This window comes from Pagrus pagrus (assembly GCF_965226575.1).
Source record: "Pagrus pagrus genome assembly, chromosome: 2".
Classification (NCBI taxonomy): Eukaryota; Metazoa; Chordata; class Actinopteri; order Spariformes; family Sparidae; genus Pagrus; species Pagrus pagrus.
The window spans coordinates 20631328-20650096 of NC_140186.1; the positions used below are offsets into that span (position 1 = coordinate 20631328).

The 18769-nt window shown below is 38.7% G+C and overlaps 1 protein-coding gene across 3 annotated transcripts in view; it reads left to right on the forward strand.

Moving 5' to 3' along the window:
• Nucleotides 1-638: 638 nt before the first annotated feature.
• LOC311269994 (inactive rhomboid protein 2-like) overlaps nucleotides 639-18769 on the forward strand; it is a 32551-nt gene continuing 14420 nt past the window's right edge. For 2 of the 3 annotated variants that reach the window (XM_084374590.1, XM_084374592.1), the window contains exons 1-7: nucleotides 639-841; nucleotides 6628-6697; nucleotides 12935-13069; nucleotides 15251-15402; nucleotides 16880-17063; nucleotides 17648-17869; nucleotides 18484-18612. In XM_084374590.1, coding sequence (XP_084230716.1) covers nucleotides 12947-13069; nucleotides 15251-15402; nucleotides 16880-17063; nucleotides 17648-17869; nucleotides 18484-18612 — 810 coding nt within the window. In that variant the 5' untranslated portion in view covers nucleotides 639-841; nucleotides 6628-6697; nucleotides 12935-12946. The remainder of the gene's footprint in view (nucleotides 842-6627; nucleotides 6698-12934; nucleotides 13070-15250; nucleotides 15403-16879; nucleotides 17064-17647; nucleotides 17870-18483; nucleotides 18613-18769) is intronic. The other variant, XM_084374591.1, reaches the window with a different exon arrangement.

An 18769-nucleotide genomic window follows, 5' to 3' on the forward strand; every position in this document is an offset into this window, starting at 1 on the left:
TATATTGTATAGCCTTCATATTGCCCAGCCCTAATCTGAACGATTTCACTTGCAAAAATTGGATTTTGTGTGTGTTTACAGACAGAAAATCAAAATGTCCAATTAACATTTTTATTGTATTTTTTTTTTTTTAAAGTACATTCAGGTTGATCAAATGTTGGTCTTTTTATTATATCCAAAAATTAAATTAAGCGAAAAAAAAATTAAAACAATTGAGTACTCGGTGGTTAAATTACATAATATGGTATTCAGTACAAAAAAAAAAAAAAAAAGTAAATGATTTTGTCTTTTCTTTGCTTCCATACCTATGAGACAAACAGAGTCTGGCTGTTCATACACGGACATATCTTTTAAGAGAATTACTATAAAGTTGTACTGTAATGAAAACAATTATAGATTACAATTATATAGACAATCAGCTGTTAACATTGGAAAACTGTTTAATCAATACAATCGTTGGAGTTAGCCTAATTTTCCCGCTCAAGCACGAACATACCAAGTGAATGAACTCAACAGAAACGTGCAGGGCGGCATGCTGCGTGTCTGTGCGGGAGTTAATCACTAACTATGATATTTTATTATCTAACTGCACTGTCAGGACTGTAGTCTCCGCACGCCGCCGGGTGTCGGAGGGGTTGGACCGGTCCCAGCTCGCCTCCTCTGTGGATAAGATAAGTCGTAACTCCGCCCCCTGCTCCTCTGGAGCTGCAGTCAAGGATGTTGGAGGAGAGAAAGAGGGAAGTAGTAGTGACACACGGGCGGACAGTAGCCTACAGTATCGTAGCATTTCGGACATTTTCCCTCTGCTAATGAATAACAACCCAGTTGTTTCTTCTTGGAGGTGAGTTGAAAACGACTTTTAAGACCTAGTTTGTGTATTTGTGTTGTTAAAAGTAGCCACTCATTTAAAGTGTGTGGGTCAACGGCTAATGTCGAGTTTTCAAAATGAAAACATGTTAAAATCACAGTGTATTAGCACTCTGATAGAGGCAGTTACAGTGTTATGTATGAACCGAGCGAAGTTATATCTTTTTATAAAGGACAGGTAACGCAGTTAATGACAGTTACGGAGCTAGCTTACACCGCTCGTCTCCATGTAACGTCAGCCGAGCCCTGAAAGCATGCCGCGGCAAGCCCTTTGTTGCTCTCCCCGCCGGGACAAATACCATTATTCATCTCAGATTTCCCTCTGTTACCCCCTGAAGTTAATTATGGTCGCCATGTGCCGAGAAATTCATTTGTTGCTCATGTTACACCCCTCCCATTAGTTTGTTTAAAGACTGTAGGAGGGAGTGTTCACACACACGGTGTTTCACTTGAATTTCACCAGGAGTGACCGTCACTGAAGCTGCTGACCTTTACAGCTGAGTAACTACATTTCATACAGGTTGTTTAATATGAAGAAGAGAAACGTTTCAGTTCTGGTGTAGATATTATCACAATCTTATCTTCTTTAGATTTACACAGTGGTGACTAAATTAAGGACAGTCCAGCTAGTCAAAAACTGCTGCTTAAAGGTGCACTTTGTAACTTTTTAGTGACCATTTTGTTGATATAGTCTTATATTCTTGAACTGTAGGTCTTCAAAATGGGAAATGTGCTGTTTTTGTTCTACCAGTAACTCAAAACTCAAGCCTGTTTTGATCTGATGTTTACACAAGTACAATATACGGCTTTAAAGTTACCACCGGAGTTGCAACGATTAGTCGATTAATGGATTCGTTGTCAACTTCAAGGGACAACATGCAGTTTTTGGAGAAGAAATTCAAACCCAGAATTTTTATATTAATATTAATTAGGGAATGATACATTATTTTTTCCATAACTGAATGAACAAGCTGTTCTAAAATAAGGTCCTGAGAACACTGTTTGAAGCTAAAAAAGGTGGCAGGGTCCGCCAGATATGTAAACAGTATGAAAATGTGTTGTCCTTTAATGTCTGTTTGTCAATTCAGTTTATTCAGCGACGCGAAGAGAGCTTGTTTATGTAGTTTGTGTAGGCATAAAAAAAAAAATCAGCCAGTGAAGATCTTTAGCTTCTGATATATACAAATTATGCCTTTTAAACTGTAAATATTCGATGGTTTCATTAGTCCTCTATGACAGTAAACTGAATGTCTTTTGGTTGTGGACTGAGCAAGAATTCAGAGGGCGTCATCTCTGGCTTTGTGAAACACTAATCGACATTTTTTTTAACTTTTTTTGACCATTTTCTAATATTTTTTAGACCAAACAACTAATTGATTAATTGAGAAAATATCAACATATTAGTCCTACATATACATTTATGTTATCTCTTCTGCTAATCCTTGTAACAAGAGCGCCGTCTGTTCGTTTATAGGCCATTAAAAAAGACGCACTATGCATCTTTAAAAGTTACTGCTATACAAAATCTAGAAATAACTGTTATGTTCTTTATGGTTTCTGAGAGTTAACTTCCTCTCCACCTCCTAAAGAGTTAGTCTACATAATCCTCCAACAGTGTGTGTCTAATAGCAGTTTTAAGAAGGGTCTGATGAGGATAAAACCTCATTGGATGTTTCTGTGATCTGAGGCAGAAATATCTGTACTTCACATAAAAATGGCAACACCTGTTTTAGAAAAATCATTAGATTAATGGACTTGTCAGTTAATTTCTAGACAGTACATGTAGGTCAGTGTTACTCAGCACAGTTTATCTCTTGCTACCAGTTATTGCAGAGGTGATGAATGATGTGTTGTTTCGAAACAGTGGTGTAGTGTACAGAAAGTTCAAGAGTGAACAGTACAGTATAGTGTAGTTTTTTTCTCAGGAAAAATGAGCTTCTGACTTCTGAACTGTCGCTGACGTGTCTATACTTGCTATGTCAACATATGATTAATATTGAAATTATGCACAAAGCACTGTAGGCCATCATAGAGGTGGGCGGTGTGGACAAAATGAACATTCATACATTAATCATCACAGCAGTACTGCCTTGTTTTTTTTCTGTTTTTCTTTACAAAATCACATCATAAAAACATAAAGTCATGTTTTACCCATTGATTTTTTTTTTTAAAGAATTATAAATGTTCAGTCTTGTGTTGTAGTTACTCTAGACACACTCATTTAGGGGAAGACCTAAGGTGCTAGTCACACATTGGTGTTGAACACAGCCATGTCTTTTCAGATTAACCAAATAATGGGAATTTACAGATCAGTTTCAACATTGCAGTTCCGTATTAGGTAATTGCCATAAGAGAACAGTTACAACGTCATTGTTAATTTTTATGTTAAATCTTTAATAACACCTTAATACTTATAAGTCTTTGAATTCAGTTGTTTACAATGAACTTCAGTACCTTCAGTAGTGCTGTTATACTTACACTGTAAGTGTAATGTTACACACACAATTGTAGTTTCACAAATGTTTTTTTTGGCAATGGCAATTTAACTAACAACACATCAGACTAAATATTAAGCTTGTCGTCATGTCACCTTAACTTTGGTTTCCTCTTAGATCATTTCACAGCTTTATAACCTCATCCGACATGAACCCCAGTTTGATGAGCATGAGGAAGCGGTGAACAATGGAGTGTTATTGCATGGTGTTTTCCATTGCAGCAACTCATGATACTACACCGCTGTGAAGGCAATCCAGAAAAAAAGATAACACATTGTATAAGCATTATGTGTTTCTGTACTTAATGCAACTATGCAACAGCTGCATCTGCATGACATGTGCAGCACTGGCGCACCTGTCACTGTGTTAACAGACTGCGTTAAGGATAACTGTCGATGACACAGCGCAAATCAGAAAGTTTGCATTGTGTGACGCTGTGTGAGTCAGTAAATCTCTGTATTGATTTTAAATATGCCGCGTAAAATAGAACGGTACAGATATGGACGTCGATGTTCAAGTTTCCAGAAAGGAGATTTTGTGTGTTGATAAACCTGATTTTAAAAAGTAGATTTCCCCAGTAATTTATGAATGTGGCACGTTAATCTTCAGGGTCCTTACTATTTTTCCAGACAGCTCCCCTGAACCTGTGAGGTGGTTTAATAGATTGAATGTTGCCTATTTTGATAGAAGGTAGTGCCTTATTAACGGAGTGCATCTGCTTAGAGGTTTCAGTTTCTTCATCGTTATCTCCCTCTCATAACTGTACCAGAGGTTTATCTAAAAGTACCATGTTCAGACGCCATATTCATAATATGGCGTCTGAACATGGTACTTTTACTGGTCTTTTATCACAATTATTATCACAATTATTATCACAATCGGATCCTCTCATCACTTCCCTCTCATCGCTTTTCTTCCATGATCTTATCTGTTTCAGCAGTTACACTGTAACACGCCCAGAAAACATTGTGGCATTTTCCTTTCATAATGACAACCCACTTCAGTAACAGGAGTAGCAAGGTGCTGGCCAGGCTGTTGGAAAATGTGTTCTCCTGCATTCCCACGCCAACCTTCATTCAAAGTGCATGAAACATTATCTCAAAATATTTGGACATAAACACAAAAGAATCTCTGTTGATATTCTGGTTTTGGAGTTGGTTGTAGACCATTTACATCTACAAACAGCTAATTTTCCTCCGTGTTTCTTGCAACATCCAGAATGCTCCGTCTGGCACTGCAGTTAATTCGTGATCGTGAGTGAGAGAACACTACTGTGTCTTTCTCAGTTTTAACAGCCAGGCTGGCCCATTTGACAAGAATTTATCTGACAAAGCCCTTAGAAGTTAGCTGTTTTGGGTTTTGAGTGACAAATTGCAACGCACACACATGTATGTAAACACTTGTTGCACCAGTGACAGAGAGTAAAACAAGTCGGATTAGCTATACCTTGTTTCATGTGTCCACACACCACATGAACATTACTTATTTAGGTCACGACTTGAGGATTGTGAGGAACTCTTGGACTGCCACCCAGAGTGAGGAATTGCATAGCAGCTCAATGTTGTGCAGGTTCAGGCATGCATTCAGACTCTGCAGACTCGAAAATGGCGCAATGTTTCAAGTTGTTTCTGGAATAGTTAGGTTGAAGCCAAGGTCCTTTTCAAACAAGATGCCTCAATAGTGAACTTGAATTACTGTCTTCTAATAGCTTAAAAATTGAATTATTGATTGTTTGAAGGACCAAAGTGCTTTTATCAGCCAAAGATGGGTAATGGGATATGTAAATGTTCTGTTGAGTCTCATAACCAGGAGATATTGTGGTTGGAAGTGAAGAATGAGGGGGCAGTTTCAGTTGTTGCTCTTACTCTTTAAGCACACACAAACGCCACTGAAATTCACACACTCTCCTACGCCTGATCATGACTGTCTGCTCAGTCATGATCACTTTGTATCCTACACGCTTAGCAACAGTGCAGATAGACCAAACCAAACATGTTGCGCACCTTTTGAAAACGTTTGTGTGAACTTTATGAGAATGTCATTTCATTGCTGCCATCAAAGGTTTTGTTTATCCTTCAAAAGGTCTTGTTACAGCAGAGCACTCCTCTTTACTCTCATGGCTTTCTGCCAGCTGGCTGCTGGCCCATGTACTGTCGAGCTCTCACACTCAGTCCTTTCTGTTCTTCCATTTACAGCATGAGACTTGTCCAGCAGCTCAGTTTGTTGAGACAGATAGGCTTTATTAGCAAAACTTGGTTTGTTGGAGTATGTAAACGAGAAGGAAAATAATTTTTAGCCTTACCTTTTTTTTTTTTTTTGGATTGTTGTTTGCTTATATTAATATGTAAACAAACAGGGAAAGTTTCGGGCTTTATGTGAAATGAGAGATTGCAATTTTGGGGGTCATAAAGCTGATTTATAGCTCCTTTACTGCAGTCACAGAGAGACATAGTTTTACATATAAAAAATAATTTGACCATTTATGTTGTAGTATTTTGGGTTAAACCTCAAACAATATGGTCATTAATCAAACTGCATACCCGGAAAAAAAATAGTGAATTGAGAAAGTCATGTGACTGTTGAACTGTATACACTTTGAAATGGCATGGTGAAAAAAGACAAATTGTATGAAAGCTAATGCATGATGCAGAGGTTTTTCTCAATGGAGTCATTGTAATTGGCCCGATAGCAGACAACTCACCCCAGTTCTTCTCCTAACTCTTCTTGTAGACTCGTCCTCAGTCTGAGGTGGCGTTCCAAGAAGAGAAACTAGGGATGGCCCTAAACTGACTGCACTGTGGCAAAAAAAAAAAAAAAAAAAGGATCGAAACCACAAAATGAAAATTAGAATTATGAATATTCATTTTTTCTATTTTCTTTTTTGAAGGGATTTGCTGCTTTTTTTTGTTTGATATTGGAGATTTGCATGTGACATAGTTACGCACACACTTACTGACTGTGAGAGACTGCGTGAAGAAGTGAACATTTCTGAACATTATCACTGTCTCCCACTATTATTCATCTTTCACTTTTTGTTGCACTGATGCGTGATAATTTTAACCACGCTTGCTCTGTTAAGCCTCTGAGTAAAACTAAGTGTCAAGTTATTGCCATGTCCATGCATTAATGTGCTCTTCTGGTGTTTTTAACATGTTTCAGAGAAAACGTCACTCATCTTATTTTGAGAGCTTTTGTGATATTTAGATAGTTTTGATAAACACAGTGTTAAACCTTCAGTTGAACATGCTTTTTATGTCCTTATCAGGATCTACGAGGGGCTACGCACATAAAACTTGGTGGATGTGAAGAAGGAGGGATGAGGCAGTTATTTGAAGGTCAGTTCCTCTTTTAGCCTCCATTAGTTTCAGAATCAGTCAAATAACAGCCCTGGTTACAACAGCTGTTTCCACTGTGGGCATGCACAATAAGATCATAGACTTGGTCATGATGATAACTTCAGACTGACTTATTCAGTGATCGATTCTACCAGTGTATAAGACACAATTATGTTGAGCTAAATGTTCGTGATTTCTGTAGTGTAGAAGAAGAAAGTGATAGTAAGCAAAGTCTCAAGTCTCTGCAACAAGAGGAAGGATGTTGTTGTGCAATGTTGCATCCAGTATCACAAATTCACAGCATTGTCAGAAGAACCACCATGTGACATGCTATAATTGACCACCTGACTCAGCGATATTGCTGTTATTATAATGTTTGATGATAAAAGTCCACAAGATTCGAAAGAAGATACGAAAGAAGTTGCAGTTATGGACTCCTGTCACAGTCCTGTATTAGGCTCGCATTTACAGACTTACCAACCTCAAACCACTTTAACCAAAAACTTTAAGATGCTAAATAACAGCAATTTAAAATTAGAACTAAGAAGCAGTCAAAGATAATTGTGATCATTTTATCTCTGCAGTCATGTGAGACTTTCCATGTGAGTATTTGTACATCACTCCATTTGAGGAGAAGAGTAGACACAGCTGCTGAATAAGAGTTGCATCAATTGAAAGAAAATAATTTGCCAACTATTTTGATAAATTATTCCTTTGCTGCTTTTCATTTTGCTGCTTTTACGATTTATGACCGTAAATGAAGAGTCTTTGGATTTTGGACTGTTGGTTTGACAAAATATACACTTTGGGCTCTTGGAAATTGTGAACATTTTTTCACATTTTTTCTTTTGTCATTTTACAGACTAAATGATTAATCTATTAATCGTGAAGGAATGTAATCGTTAGCTGCATCCCTCTGCTGAATGCATTCAGATGACTTACCAACCAATACATTACAAGGCTGAAGGCTTGAGTGTGATACAGTTTGTTTAAATGAGATTAAATCCTTTCTCTTTGGGTCTCTTTGAGTATTGACTATGAATACTTGTGACAAACACCATTGGCCAGTCCTCTGTATTCAGTCAGTAGCTTCTGTAAAAGAAATAATATGAAACCCCCCACCTCCACATGTCTTAACCCAAATGTCCCTTCATTATGGAAAAAACACATCTGTGCCCTGAGCTCTTGTTCACAGCACATCTCAATTGCACAAGTGCTCTCTGGTCAGTGGCAGGGCACGATGGTACCACTTCAATCATTGATATTGGTTACTTTTCATCACTGAAGTAGATTTGAAGCCTCTACAAATGGAGAAGTAGAAAACAGACTGAACTTGGCACTCACAGCACTTTAGTGAGACTCACTCTTTTCTCTACACAGCAGCTACAACAAGCTTTTATTTCTGTGGAGGCGCACAGTGTAGTTTCTCCCTTGGCTCAGATGTGAGAAGAATGCCAAAAATATACAGCGAGTGAAAGAGTTTGGTTGCTTTCGAAGTAGGTGTAGTGAATGTCTCGCTTTTTTTTTTCTTTCTTTTTTTTTTTTACGTCTTTATGTTTTTGCATTAAAACAGAGAGTATGCGACTTGAGCTCTACCTAAAGCTCCCACGAATATTAAACCCCCAATAAAATCCAATACAAAGTGATTATGAGGTTTTTTACCGTAAGCATATATTTTATGCTTTCAAACAGTACAATCACACTTAAGCTCATTTTGATGAGCTTATGCAGCCTGGAAAATCATCCTTGTTTTGCATGTTTGTCAAGTGCTACCTATCATTTAACATAAGTCACAGTTAGTGTGCTTGACTTAAGTGGAGTTGTTCAACTGCCGGGTAGAGTGAGCGTGTCAAAAAATGAAACACGATCTCTTTCCCCACACCCCTACAAGCGAGTTACGCCTGGGGTTTGTAAGATAGGTACAATTTGTCCAGACTGCATTTGCGACCTGTTATATGCAGTTGAAAGTGAATAAGAGCAATCCAGTCTGTCTCCAGGTTTACTGGAGATAACACCTCCTTGAGCATCAAGCAAATGGGAATACACACAAACAAACACGCTGACATTCTCAGACCAGGCCTCTCTCTGGGAGGAGAAAGAACCATGGTGACAAACTCTCAGGGGAACACGTGATACCACCAAACACAACGGGGTGGAGGGGGTGGAGGTGGCTAACACACATAACAGTACAGTCACACAGATTAGCGGTCAAGTGAGGAACTGTTTAGATGAACCACTGAATAATTAGACCCCAAACAGGCACAGATATGCAGGGACACTTGTTGGTACTTTCCATGTCATGTGATGACATTAGCTATGGATGATGTCATTGTGGACATAACCTTCTCCACTCATTGGGATCTGTGACAGTAGTGAGGGAATTGAGGTTCTAGCCTTAACATCTGAGGAACAGGAATCTGTTGTTAAATTGTCTTTCCCAGTCTTTGCTTTCTTTGTTTTTGTAGCTTTCTCTCATCTTAGGGTAGCCATTTGCTAGGCTACATTTTAAAAAATAAATTTCACATTAGCTAGATGTTGTCTGAACATGAAAGAGTCTCCATGGATTGTTAATGATGAGAAAGAAATGATCCGTGCTTGTTAAGTAAACATGCCCTCATGGTTCTGCTACTTATTGACATTTACCATTTAATGACACAACTGGGAAAATCATGGTCATGGAGTCATGAAAAATAACTGAACTCATTCCTCAGATATTTTCTTGTTGATTGTATAAACATTGTGTCAGAACAGGCCTGCTGCTTAACACCAGTAGAAAAGTCTCTTATTTTTTTTTGTGGAGCCTTTTTAATCATTTTTGTCTCATTTTTCAACACTACTGTGGTTGTTGAGCAAATGAGAATATTAAATTAGCTCAACAAGAGCTAGCCTGCTGTAAGATGATCTTACCTAGACTGGTGCTATGCATGGGTTTCATCTTGATGCTCTGTATCACCCTCTCCCTTGCTGGATTACAATAGTACAATTAAATTAAATCAGGAGTCTCAACTCAATTTCCTGTTCTCTCCCAGGGGGACCGCTTGTTAACTTGGGAGAAAAAGAAAATGGTTTTGTTTTGGTTTTTTGTTGTTGTTTTTTTCTTCCCCAACAATACATTTAATCAATTTACTCATTAAAGCTGAGCGACTGAATGACAGCTTTCTCCTTGTAGATGAGACAGGATGCAGGACAATTTAGGCGCAACAGCACATAATTTAGGTGTGCCATATAATAATACATTTTAGTTTATTTTCTTAACACATTATGCAAACAGGAATAACGGTGCAAATACATGTTTTTCTTCATTTAAATCACAGCACACACAGCAAGAAATTCGAATTACCTCAATTGTTTAAAAAAATAAACTGCTAAACTTCAGGCGCACTGGTGCGACCGATGAAAGTATTTACTTGCACTTGATAGATTTTCTGGGTGCATGTACGACCAAAACCCCCTGGAGCCCTACCTCATAGGCTGTAGGTTTCTAGCTCTGTATGTCTCTGTTATCGTCCCTCTGGAGAATACGGTTTGTAGTCCATTCTCATTAGTTTTACTATGTGGATCCTAACAACTGCCTGGCCACATTGATAGACTTTGGTCAGCAACGGTCCCTCTGCCACTCAAGCACTCTGTCCATTAGCCAAATTTCTAGCTATTTCATTATCTAAGTGGATGAGTTCCACCCCCTACCCATGATTCAACGAAACCACAGGCTGCATTGCCAGTAGCCTCCTCTCCGTCTCAAGAGGACTGAACCAGGCTTTCTGCCCGAGCTTGAATTACTTATGGGACATAATTGAGAACATCGTTGGTACAATCAAATGTACACCCCTGTTAGTTTAAAGGCATTATAGAAATGCTGTTTTTGAGGGGAAGGGGCACAGACAATATGTACAGCCCTGTCTAACTGTGCCGGAGCTCTGAAGTGGAAACTAGGCTATTGACTGAGCTGGTGTCAGATTTCCCTGCTGCTGCCATTCCTGCCGCAGACACCCAGGGTCCTGCATTGATTTTGTAAACCACAACTCCAGGACAACTTTAAGGCTTTCAGGACCATAATGACATAATGGATGTGTTGGCCAAGGCTTGTGACATTAGAGGTTTATGTCTGCCATGCCTCTGATTTCTCTGGAAATATTCCGTGTAATGCTACGAGGCATTCTGAGCTCCAGGAATAGACTGGCTGCTTGTTCCGCTGTTGACTGTGATTGTTACAGACTAGACGACGTAGATAAGTAAGTTTGACAATATTACATTAACTGAGCAGACAAGAGGCTGGTGATGATTTTTATTACATTCACTTAACTTGCGAGACAGTGATTCATGTGTTATTTGTGTAGTCCAAAGTGAGCAGCATGTGCACAGATGTAACGTAGCTCACTAAGTATGTATGTGTATGTGTTTGTAAACACTGACTGTAAGACACAGTGATCTTGGTAGGAGCGATCAGACTAGTACTATGATGAGTATTTAAATAGTTGGGTGTAATATGTGTTTAATCTCATTCAGAGCATCTTATAATGAATGTTCAGCTACTATATCAACTTTATTATATGCAATCAATAACAAGGCTGCTTTCAATTCTGTGGAAATAGATATGGATTATTAACCACATGGAGGATGCACAATGATTTGAGAGCACTATTGATCACTGTCATCTGATGTCATCGGGTGTCATTCCCAACAGCTTAACAGCTGGTGTATCAGTTGCTTTTTCATTAGTGGTCCAAGTTCGTACATTAGGTGCTGCAGAATCAATTCCAGATTTATTTAGTTGGCTAACCAGTTTCCTAAAATTCCTTTTAAAATTTGAAATCCAATTTATTTATTTTAAAGTCTATGGTTGGGCTCAGCAGTACAGTGACTATGATACTATTTATTGTGAAAGGATAGAATTTTGTCAGCTGGTAGAAAGATTTTACTGCATGGTTGACACCAAGGTAGCTATGTCTTTGTAATCTCCCTATGGGCATTTCTGCAAACACATGAGCAGGACTGCTTTGAGCACTAAAAATATATAATTTTTGCATCAATGCGATGGAACATGTTGATTTGTCAAATATTTGATGGACTGTATTAGCCAAAGGAATATATATCCATCTGTTTTTTTGTTTGTTTATTTATATTTTACACATATTCAATATGATTCGCGATTCCTTCCTTTTTCTCCCAGCTCTTCTCTTATTACATTAAATTAAATCAATGGCCTTACTATCCTTAATATAACAACATTCTTATCTTATAAAAGAGCTGTTTAAGGATTACTTAAGAAATTGCCTATAAAGGAAATCAAAAAGAGTGGGAAGCTGGCAATGATTTTCTTTAAGCAGATTCAACTGGAGGAGAGCCAGGTACTGCTAAAGAGACTGTTTGTTTGGATAGACTGTAATTGCTTCCTTTTTGAGTTACTGTTTGGGCTGTACAGGAAAGGGGTGGCTCCTCTGCACTGCACACATGTGCCTAAAAAAAAACTTCATACACAGACATTAAGATTTTTAAAGCTAAACATGTTGTGCTTTTTTAGCTCTTATTTCTTGTGGGATGAAAATGAGCTTCAGGCCTAAATATTTTTCACCCTGCCAAGCGATCTAGATCACATGGAGACATAGTATTACAATATCAACATGCATTCACTAGTTAAGAACGGCTACATGTTTTAGCTGCTCTAATGAGCTCCTATTACATTTAGATTACATGTAATCTCATGACAGAATACTGATTTTGTACTTTATTTTGTCACAACTGCATATCCTCCACTAATTTGATTTTGATCTTGCAGTTTATTTTTGGTATGAGCCCAGTCGCACCACAGTGCTCGAGAGTTACTTCCAGTTTCAGACATATTCCACAACTTAGTTTAGTGACAGAAGAAATCATCTATGATGCTGATGGAGCGCATGTGGTGTTGTGATTATTGTTGAAAATGCTTAAAAGTAGCTTGAATTTGAAAGGACATGCTGTATAATCTGTTCACATGAATTTGGTTAAAATCTTTCCCTCATCTCTCACAGCTTTACTGTACTTAAGTATGATTATTGGATAGACCGATCTTGATGAATGTTGTCAGTCATCCAGGTCATGGTAATTCTAAGTGCTATATTGTAGGCAACTGGACTTGTTTGAGTTTCTTGAATAAGTCCATTGTCTACAATATAGCACTTAGAGTAGACCAATCTTATGTGACATAAATGTTTCAATGATTATTTTGAATGACATCCATTATGATTTTGTCATCTGCAGCACTCTGACAGGATGGCCTCACAGGACGGGGAGGAGCCTCCCCCAAACGGAGGTCAATCAGATAGTCGTCTAAAGAGCAAGAAGCCGCCCAGCCTTGTAATAGCCATCCCTCCACCTGAGGACCTTGCAAAACAGGTAGGCTCATCATTAAGGACGTGACCCTGTCGTTCACTGTTGTCCTCCTGGGGCGGGCTGTCAACTAGAAGATGTGTTATCACGGTGACTCATCACTTCCTGTCATGATGCTGGTGTTAAGCACTTTCCCATGCATGGTGAATTGATCACAAGTTTTTAAAAGTGCCCCGAGCCTGCGATCTCTATTATGCTATAAATTCACAACAAGAACAGTGTATCATTTACATTGATTTTACTGAAGAGCAGTGAAAGATCTTAATGCTGATGATGAATACAGTGAGGTTCACTGTTTTTCTCTTGCAAGAACTGTCTTTACATCAGTCGTACCACCTCTGTTTAAGTGGCTATGAAGTTAGTGAAGTGCTGTTGTTCACCGAGAAGATCTAAAACGTTTTAGTTTTTATTTGTAACATTTCAAAGTTGAGTGGCACCAAAACATTTATCATTATACAGTGAAATCCAGACATGCACATACAGAGAAGTGTTTTGATAATCAAAGTATTTACTGCATATCAAACTAAGTTATTTATTTGCTTGTAAAGGGTATTTGTTAGATTTTTCACATCCTATCAAACAATAAATGCCTTCATTATGAAATAATCTATAGGATAATTACTGATGAAAATAATCATAAGTTTGATTAAGTCGGTATGTAAGTCAGATATTTCCTGACTTACAGCAAATAATGCAAGTCTTTTAGTCACATGGGTTGATGGCCTCTTTGGAAGAAAATGCCAGGGCTATTTATCATTTGACTTGGGGGGAAAAAGACTTGCTTTATTTTTAGAAGTTCAAAAGGGATTAAAACATGTTAATGGGGCTGCCATGCTCTCCCTCTGTTCCTCTGAATTTGCCATTTGCCTGGACAGGAAGGCATTTCGGACAGCTGTCTTTCAGTTTTGGGCACAAGGCCATTACATTTTCCCCGTGGGCCTCATGCTTAGAGCACAAACGATGGCATTTCAGCTACACACAGTAGTAGTTAGTCAGAGTTTAATTGGGCATGCTGCAGTTAAACTGTTCCTGACTAGTGTAATACACACGCAAATATGGTGCAAACGCACATATGTACATTAGCTTTGTTGTTGGAAAAGGAAAAAGAGGAAGCAGAAATAAGCCACATACCTTTGCTGCTAGCTGTGATATTTCCATTACGAAGACACATTTAAATAATACAACATTTGGAAGTGCTTCTCAACATCATGTACAGTAGTAATACGGAAATAACTACATGTACATTTGAAAACCTGAGTTCTTGTCAATATACAATCAGTTTAGATTTTTATTATTATCTGCTAAACTTAATTTACCAAAGATTAAAGTTAGGACATTTTCAAGGTTTTATTTTATGTGTGCTGTTATTGTCATTGATTACACTTAGAGTCAGCGCTGCTGTGTGTAGTTGTGTTATATGAATGTAATGCCATGAGATAAGACTAGTTATCTACACATCTCCATTCACTTAATTTAGGCTCTTTTCTATGTAGCCCCTGGTGCAGGAGCTAAGGTCTATCTCCACAAGCTGAGTCACAACCTGAACATAAGGTTCACTTACAGCTCACTTCGAGCCCCATTAACTCTGAGAATGACAAGACCATTAGCCTTACCAACTATAGAGTCACTTCAGGTTAAGATAATGGACTCTCACAGGACTCCCTGCACCCCACATAACAGAAGAACACTATAAACAGCATACACAAGTAGGTGTTTAAGAGACCAGGGAAAAGGAGTGGCCCTTTTAGCAATACCGACCACACAAAGTATTGACTGAACACAGATAAGTACACATTAAATGTGCCTTAACTATCTCAATACTGGGATTTAGTTGCAGTCATTACAATAATTACCTCATTACTTCTTATAATGCAATTTAGTACTAATTTCATCCAAGGTGTTCTCTATATTCCTGAAGGTCTTGCAATAATTAATTGTGTTTTATTATGCCAATTGGACATCAAAGTACTGTAGACCTTTATAATTATTCAGGTCTGAATGTGTTGTTCTTACAATAGTCTTCTCTGGCTTTTCCTTGCTGCTGCTGCCGCTTTATTTAAGTTATTGTAATAATTCTACAACTGCAATTATATCTCAATTTTCCAGTCAGTGTAGGTGGTATTTAATTTATTAAACTGTAATAACAATTAATGTACCTTAACATTATCTCTCTTTTTCTCTGGTCAGCCACTGCGCTCGTCTCTGAAAAACAGCATGAGTGGTCAAGCCACCGGTTCAGTATCAGATAGCATGAGTGGACCTGGAGATGGACGCTTCTTAGCCAGAGACAGGAGGGCAAAATTTGGCAGACAGACGTCCCTTTCACAAAGCATCCGCAGGTAAGACTGAGAGTTTGTTGTTTTTATTTTCTCATTTTTTATGCTGCTCAACATTCAGGTTGCTGGTCACAGTCAAGACTGAAGAATTTTTAAATGAGACCTTTCATGGATACTTAAATAGTCAGCATGGTCATGTGAGACCGGATCTGCCCCTCTCTCTCTCAATCTCTAAATCTTTAACTAAATTAAGATCAAGATTGAGATTAAGATTGTCTTTATTTATCCCACAACGGGGAAATTCATATGTTGCAACAGCTCAATGTGCAACAGAACAAGTAAGAATTAGAAAAATATGCATAGAAATATTAAATAGAAAATAAATAGAAAAACACAAGATATTTACAAAAAACAATTAGATACACATCCTTTAGTATGAATTGCCCATAAGTGTGACTGTACACAGGGGTAACAGCAGTCACTTGTCAGACCCTCTCTAATAGGGGTGTAACAATTAACCAATATGAATCGGAAATCGGGTTTAAAGTTCAAGATATGACTACACTGACATGTACTGTGAACCAAAGGGTCAAAGGTCAGCACGAGACTCTCACGAGATGTTCCACAGTAATGTTAGGGTAGTGTTGCTTGCAAGATAGAAACAAAAGCAACATGTCTGACAATGCTGGTAAGATTAACAATACAACATCAAATGTTGACACGTGAGACAAATACAGAGATTAAACGGAACTCAGCATGGTAATCACAGCATCTATAGCCTGTTTTATTGCTAAGGGCTTACAGTATGACCTGTCTGCTTTTGAACATGTTGCTATCATTAGCTGTATTCTGAAACTGCTGGTAGTACTGCACACTGTGAACTGTCATTGTCTACTGAAATGATGTACTGAATTGAACCATACTGCACACTGTTTACTGTCTACTGACAGTTGCTGCACAGTGCACACTGTTAAGTGAATCCAACTTTTGAGTTTGTTTTCAGTAGTAAACATTTGTCTGATTGCTAATCATAGGTGTGGTTTTATACACTGATTATTACTAGGAAGAAGATGATTCAAACAGTCAGGGACATCCAGTTCAGAGAGGTCCAGTGCACACAGATCCATCTTAGAGAGACCCTGCTAAAGGAGATCCAGACAACAGGATAGTTTTTAGTCAGATCCAGGATGAGACAACTAGTGTGTTTGTTATATCCTCCGGTATAGACGGATTACGATAAAGATATGCACACTAGTAAGAAAAATACCTACCCCTATACCTACCCCTACCTCTAGGGGTCTGTCTGACCCTGATGTCTGTCGGTTGGACTCAGTGGGATAGTTGAAAAACTTCCTTGAAAACAGCTCAATGATTTTGTGCAATAGATTCAGTTACATTGTTCAGATGCTAGTAGAAGAACGACTGCACACATTATTTAAATGCATGTTCTATTCCCATGTTACATTAATATAATCTGCCCTTGCGATTTAATTCTGTGTCATGTGATACTGAGGCCACCCTCTTCTTCTACTACGTTTAGGAATACAGCCCAGTGGTTTGGAGTGGGGGAAGACTGCGAGACCAAGCAGCAGGTATGGCACAGGAAGAGCCTGCGCCACTGCAGCCAGCGCTATGGCAAGCTCAAGGCCCAATATAGAGAGCCTGAGACGGCCACCAGCATCGACCAGGGCCTGGACTCACCAGCCACAAGCAAGCTGCCTAAGGTATTCTACTTTCATAGAGACACGTGATCACTGTGTGCCTGAACCTACACACAAGTCACTTATTCATGCAGCTCATGAAACATCTTGATATCCTGATCATGTTGCATAAATAGACTAAATATCCTGCCATGGAAATAAGTTACACAGACAGCAAGAAGAAATAGGATGAGACACAGCAGACTGACCACTGAGAACTCCTATTTCCACTCAGTTTCACAACCAACCAATAAGTAATGATACTGGTAACTGTTTTTCCACCTGTGTCACACTTGAAGACTTCTCTGGAAGGAGCAAAAAGAAAGAATAAGATGAAGAATGTGAGGAGAAAGGGAAAAATGTGTCTGGCATTAATAAAGTACAGTGCTGTGGTGACAGACACCGACCATCTGTGACCCAGCTGAATCATGTCGCTCCTCTCAGTGTGTGTCTGACTGCTTTACTCATCCACTCATCATCCTGCATTTTGTTTGTCTTTTGTTCTCTACCTTGCGTGTACCCTCACCTACTTTTTTGGCTGAACCACAGCAATGTTAGGGCTATCTGTGTCACCGTTTGTTTGTGCAACTAATCTTTGTTTTTGGTAGATTGTGGATCCCCTGGCACGGGGCCGAGCCTTCCGTTGCCCAGACGAGATGGACAGTCGCTCCCCAAGGACGCCACATATACCCCAGGGCGGTCCCATCACACCAGGTGTTACCTCACTCAGCTCCTTCACCAGCCAGCGCTCTGGGTACAGCCGCTTCCCCAGGCGTAAGCGGGAGTCTGTCGCCCGCATGAGCATCCGAGCTGCATCCAACCTTATGAGGGTGGGTGGGTTACCACAAAACCTCTTAGTGTGTTATGATGTATTCCAGAGTTTTGCCCGTTGTTTGCATGAGGTAGTTTTTTTCAGATGTTTTTTTAAACTGTGTTAATTAATTATATCCGGTTAAACCAGATCTCTGAAATCTAATTGAATATTATGGTGTAAGATAGTAATCAGTTTCAGGAAACATGTACTGTATACAGCAAATGTGAAGTAACTTCACATTACTCAATATAAAATCAAGACTCCATGGAGCTCTCTTATATGCTTTTGTTGACTTAATAAGCAGGATTATGACAACTGTGAAAGGTAAATATTCATGTTTAAAGGGTGTATATACTTTTGAATACTCATTTGATCATTTATTTCATAAATATCATTAAAGAAAAGATCAGCTTGTTCCCACCTTCACTTGGTTTAAACACAACATCAGCAAACTGCAATATAGTACAATAACTATAACATATTTGCTAACAGTCATAGAATAAAATATAGTTAAGGTGTGGAGGCTTAAGTTAAGGAAATGTCATGGAATCAGGCAGACAGAACAGATCTAAGAAACATTATGCATGTGTAAAATTACTTATTATGTTTGTGTTTGTGTGCGTCCTTCAGGGTCGTAGTGGCTTGGCAGGCTCCCAGACAGGTCGCAGTTTCCCCAAAAGGAGCTTTGCCAGGCCCAGCTGGATGGACGAGGACACTGTGGACTCTGCAGACACGTCTGAGTCAATCTTCTTCAGCAAGGTCAGCAGACCTTATTAGCCTCCTTTCTTCATCAGCCACTATCTTCTTATTTAATCCTTCTTTCCTCTATTGCTGACTGTACTATAAATGTAAATGTTTAAACAAGACACACATATGCGATATTCATGTCTGTCTCAATTTCTTTTTTTTGTTCTAA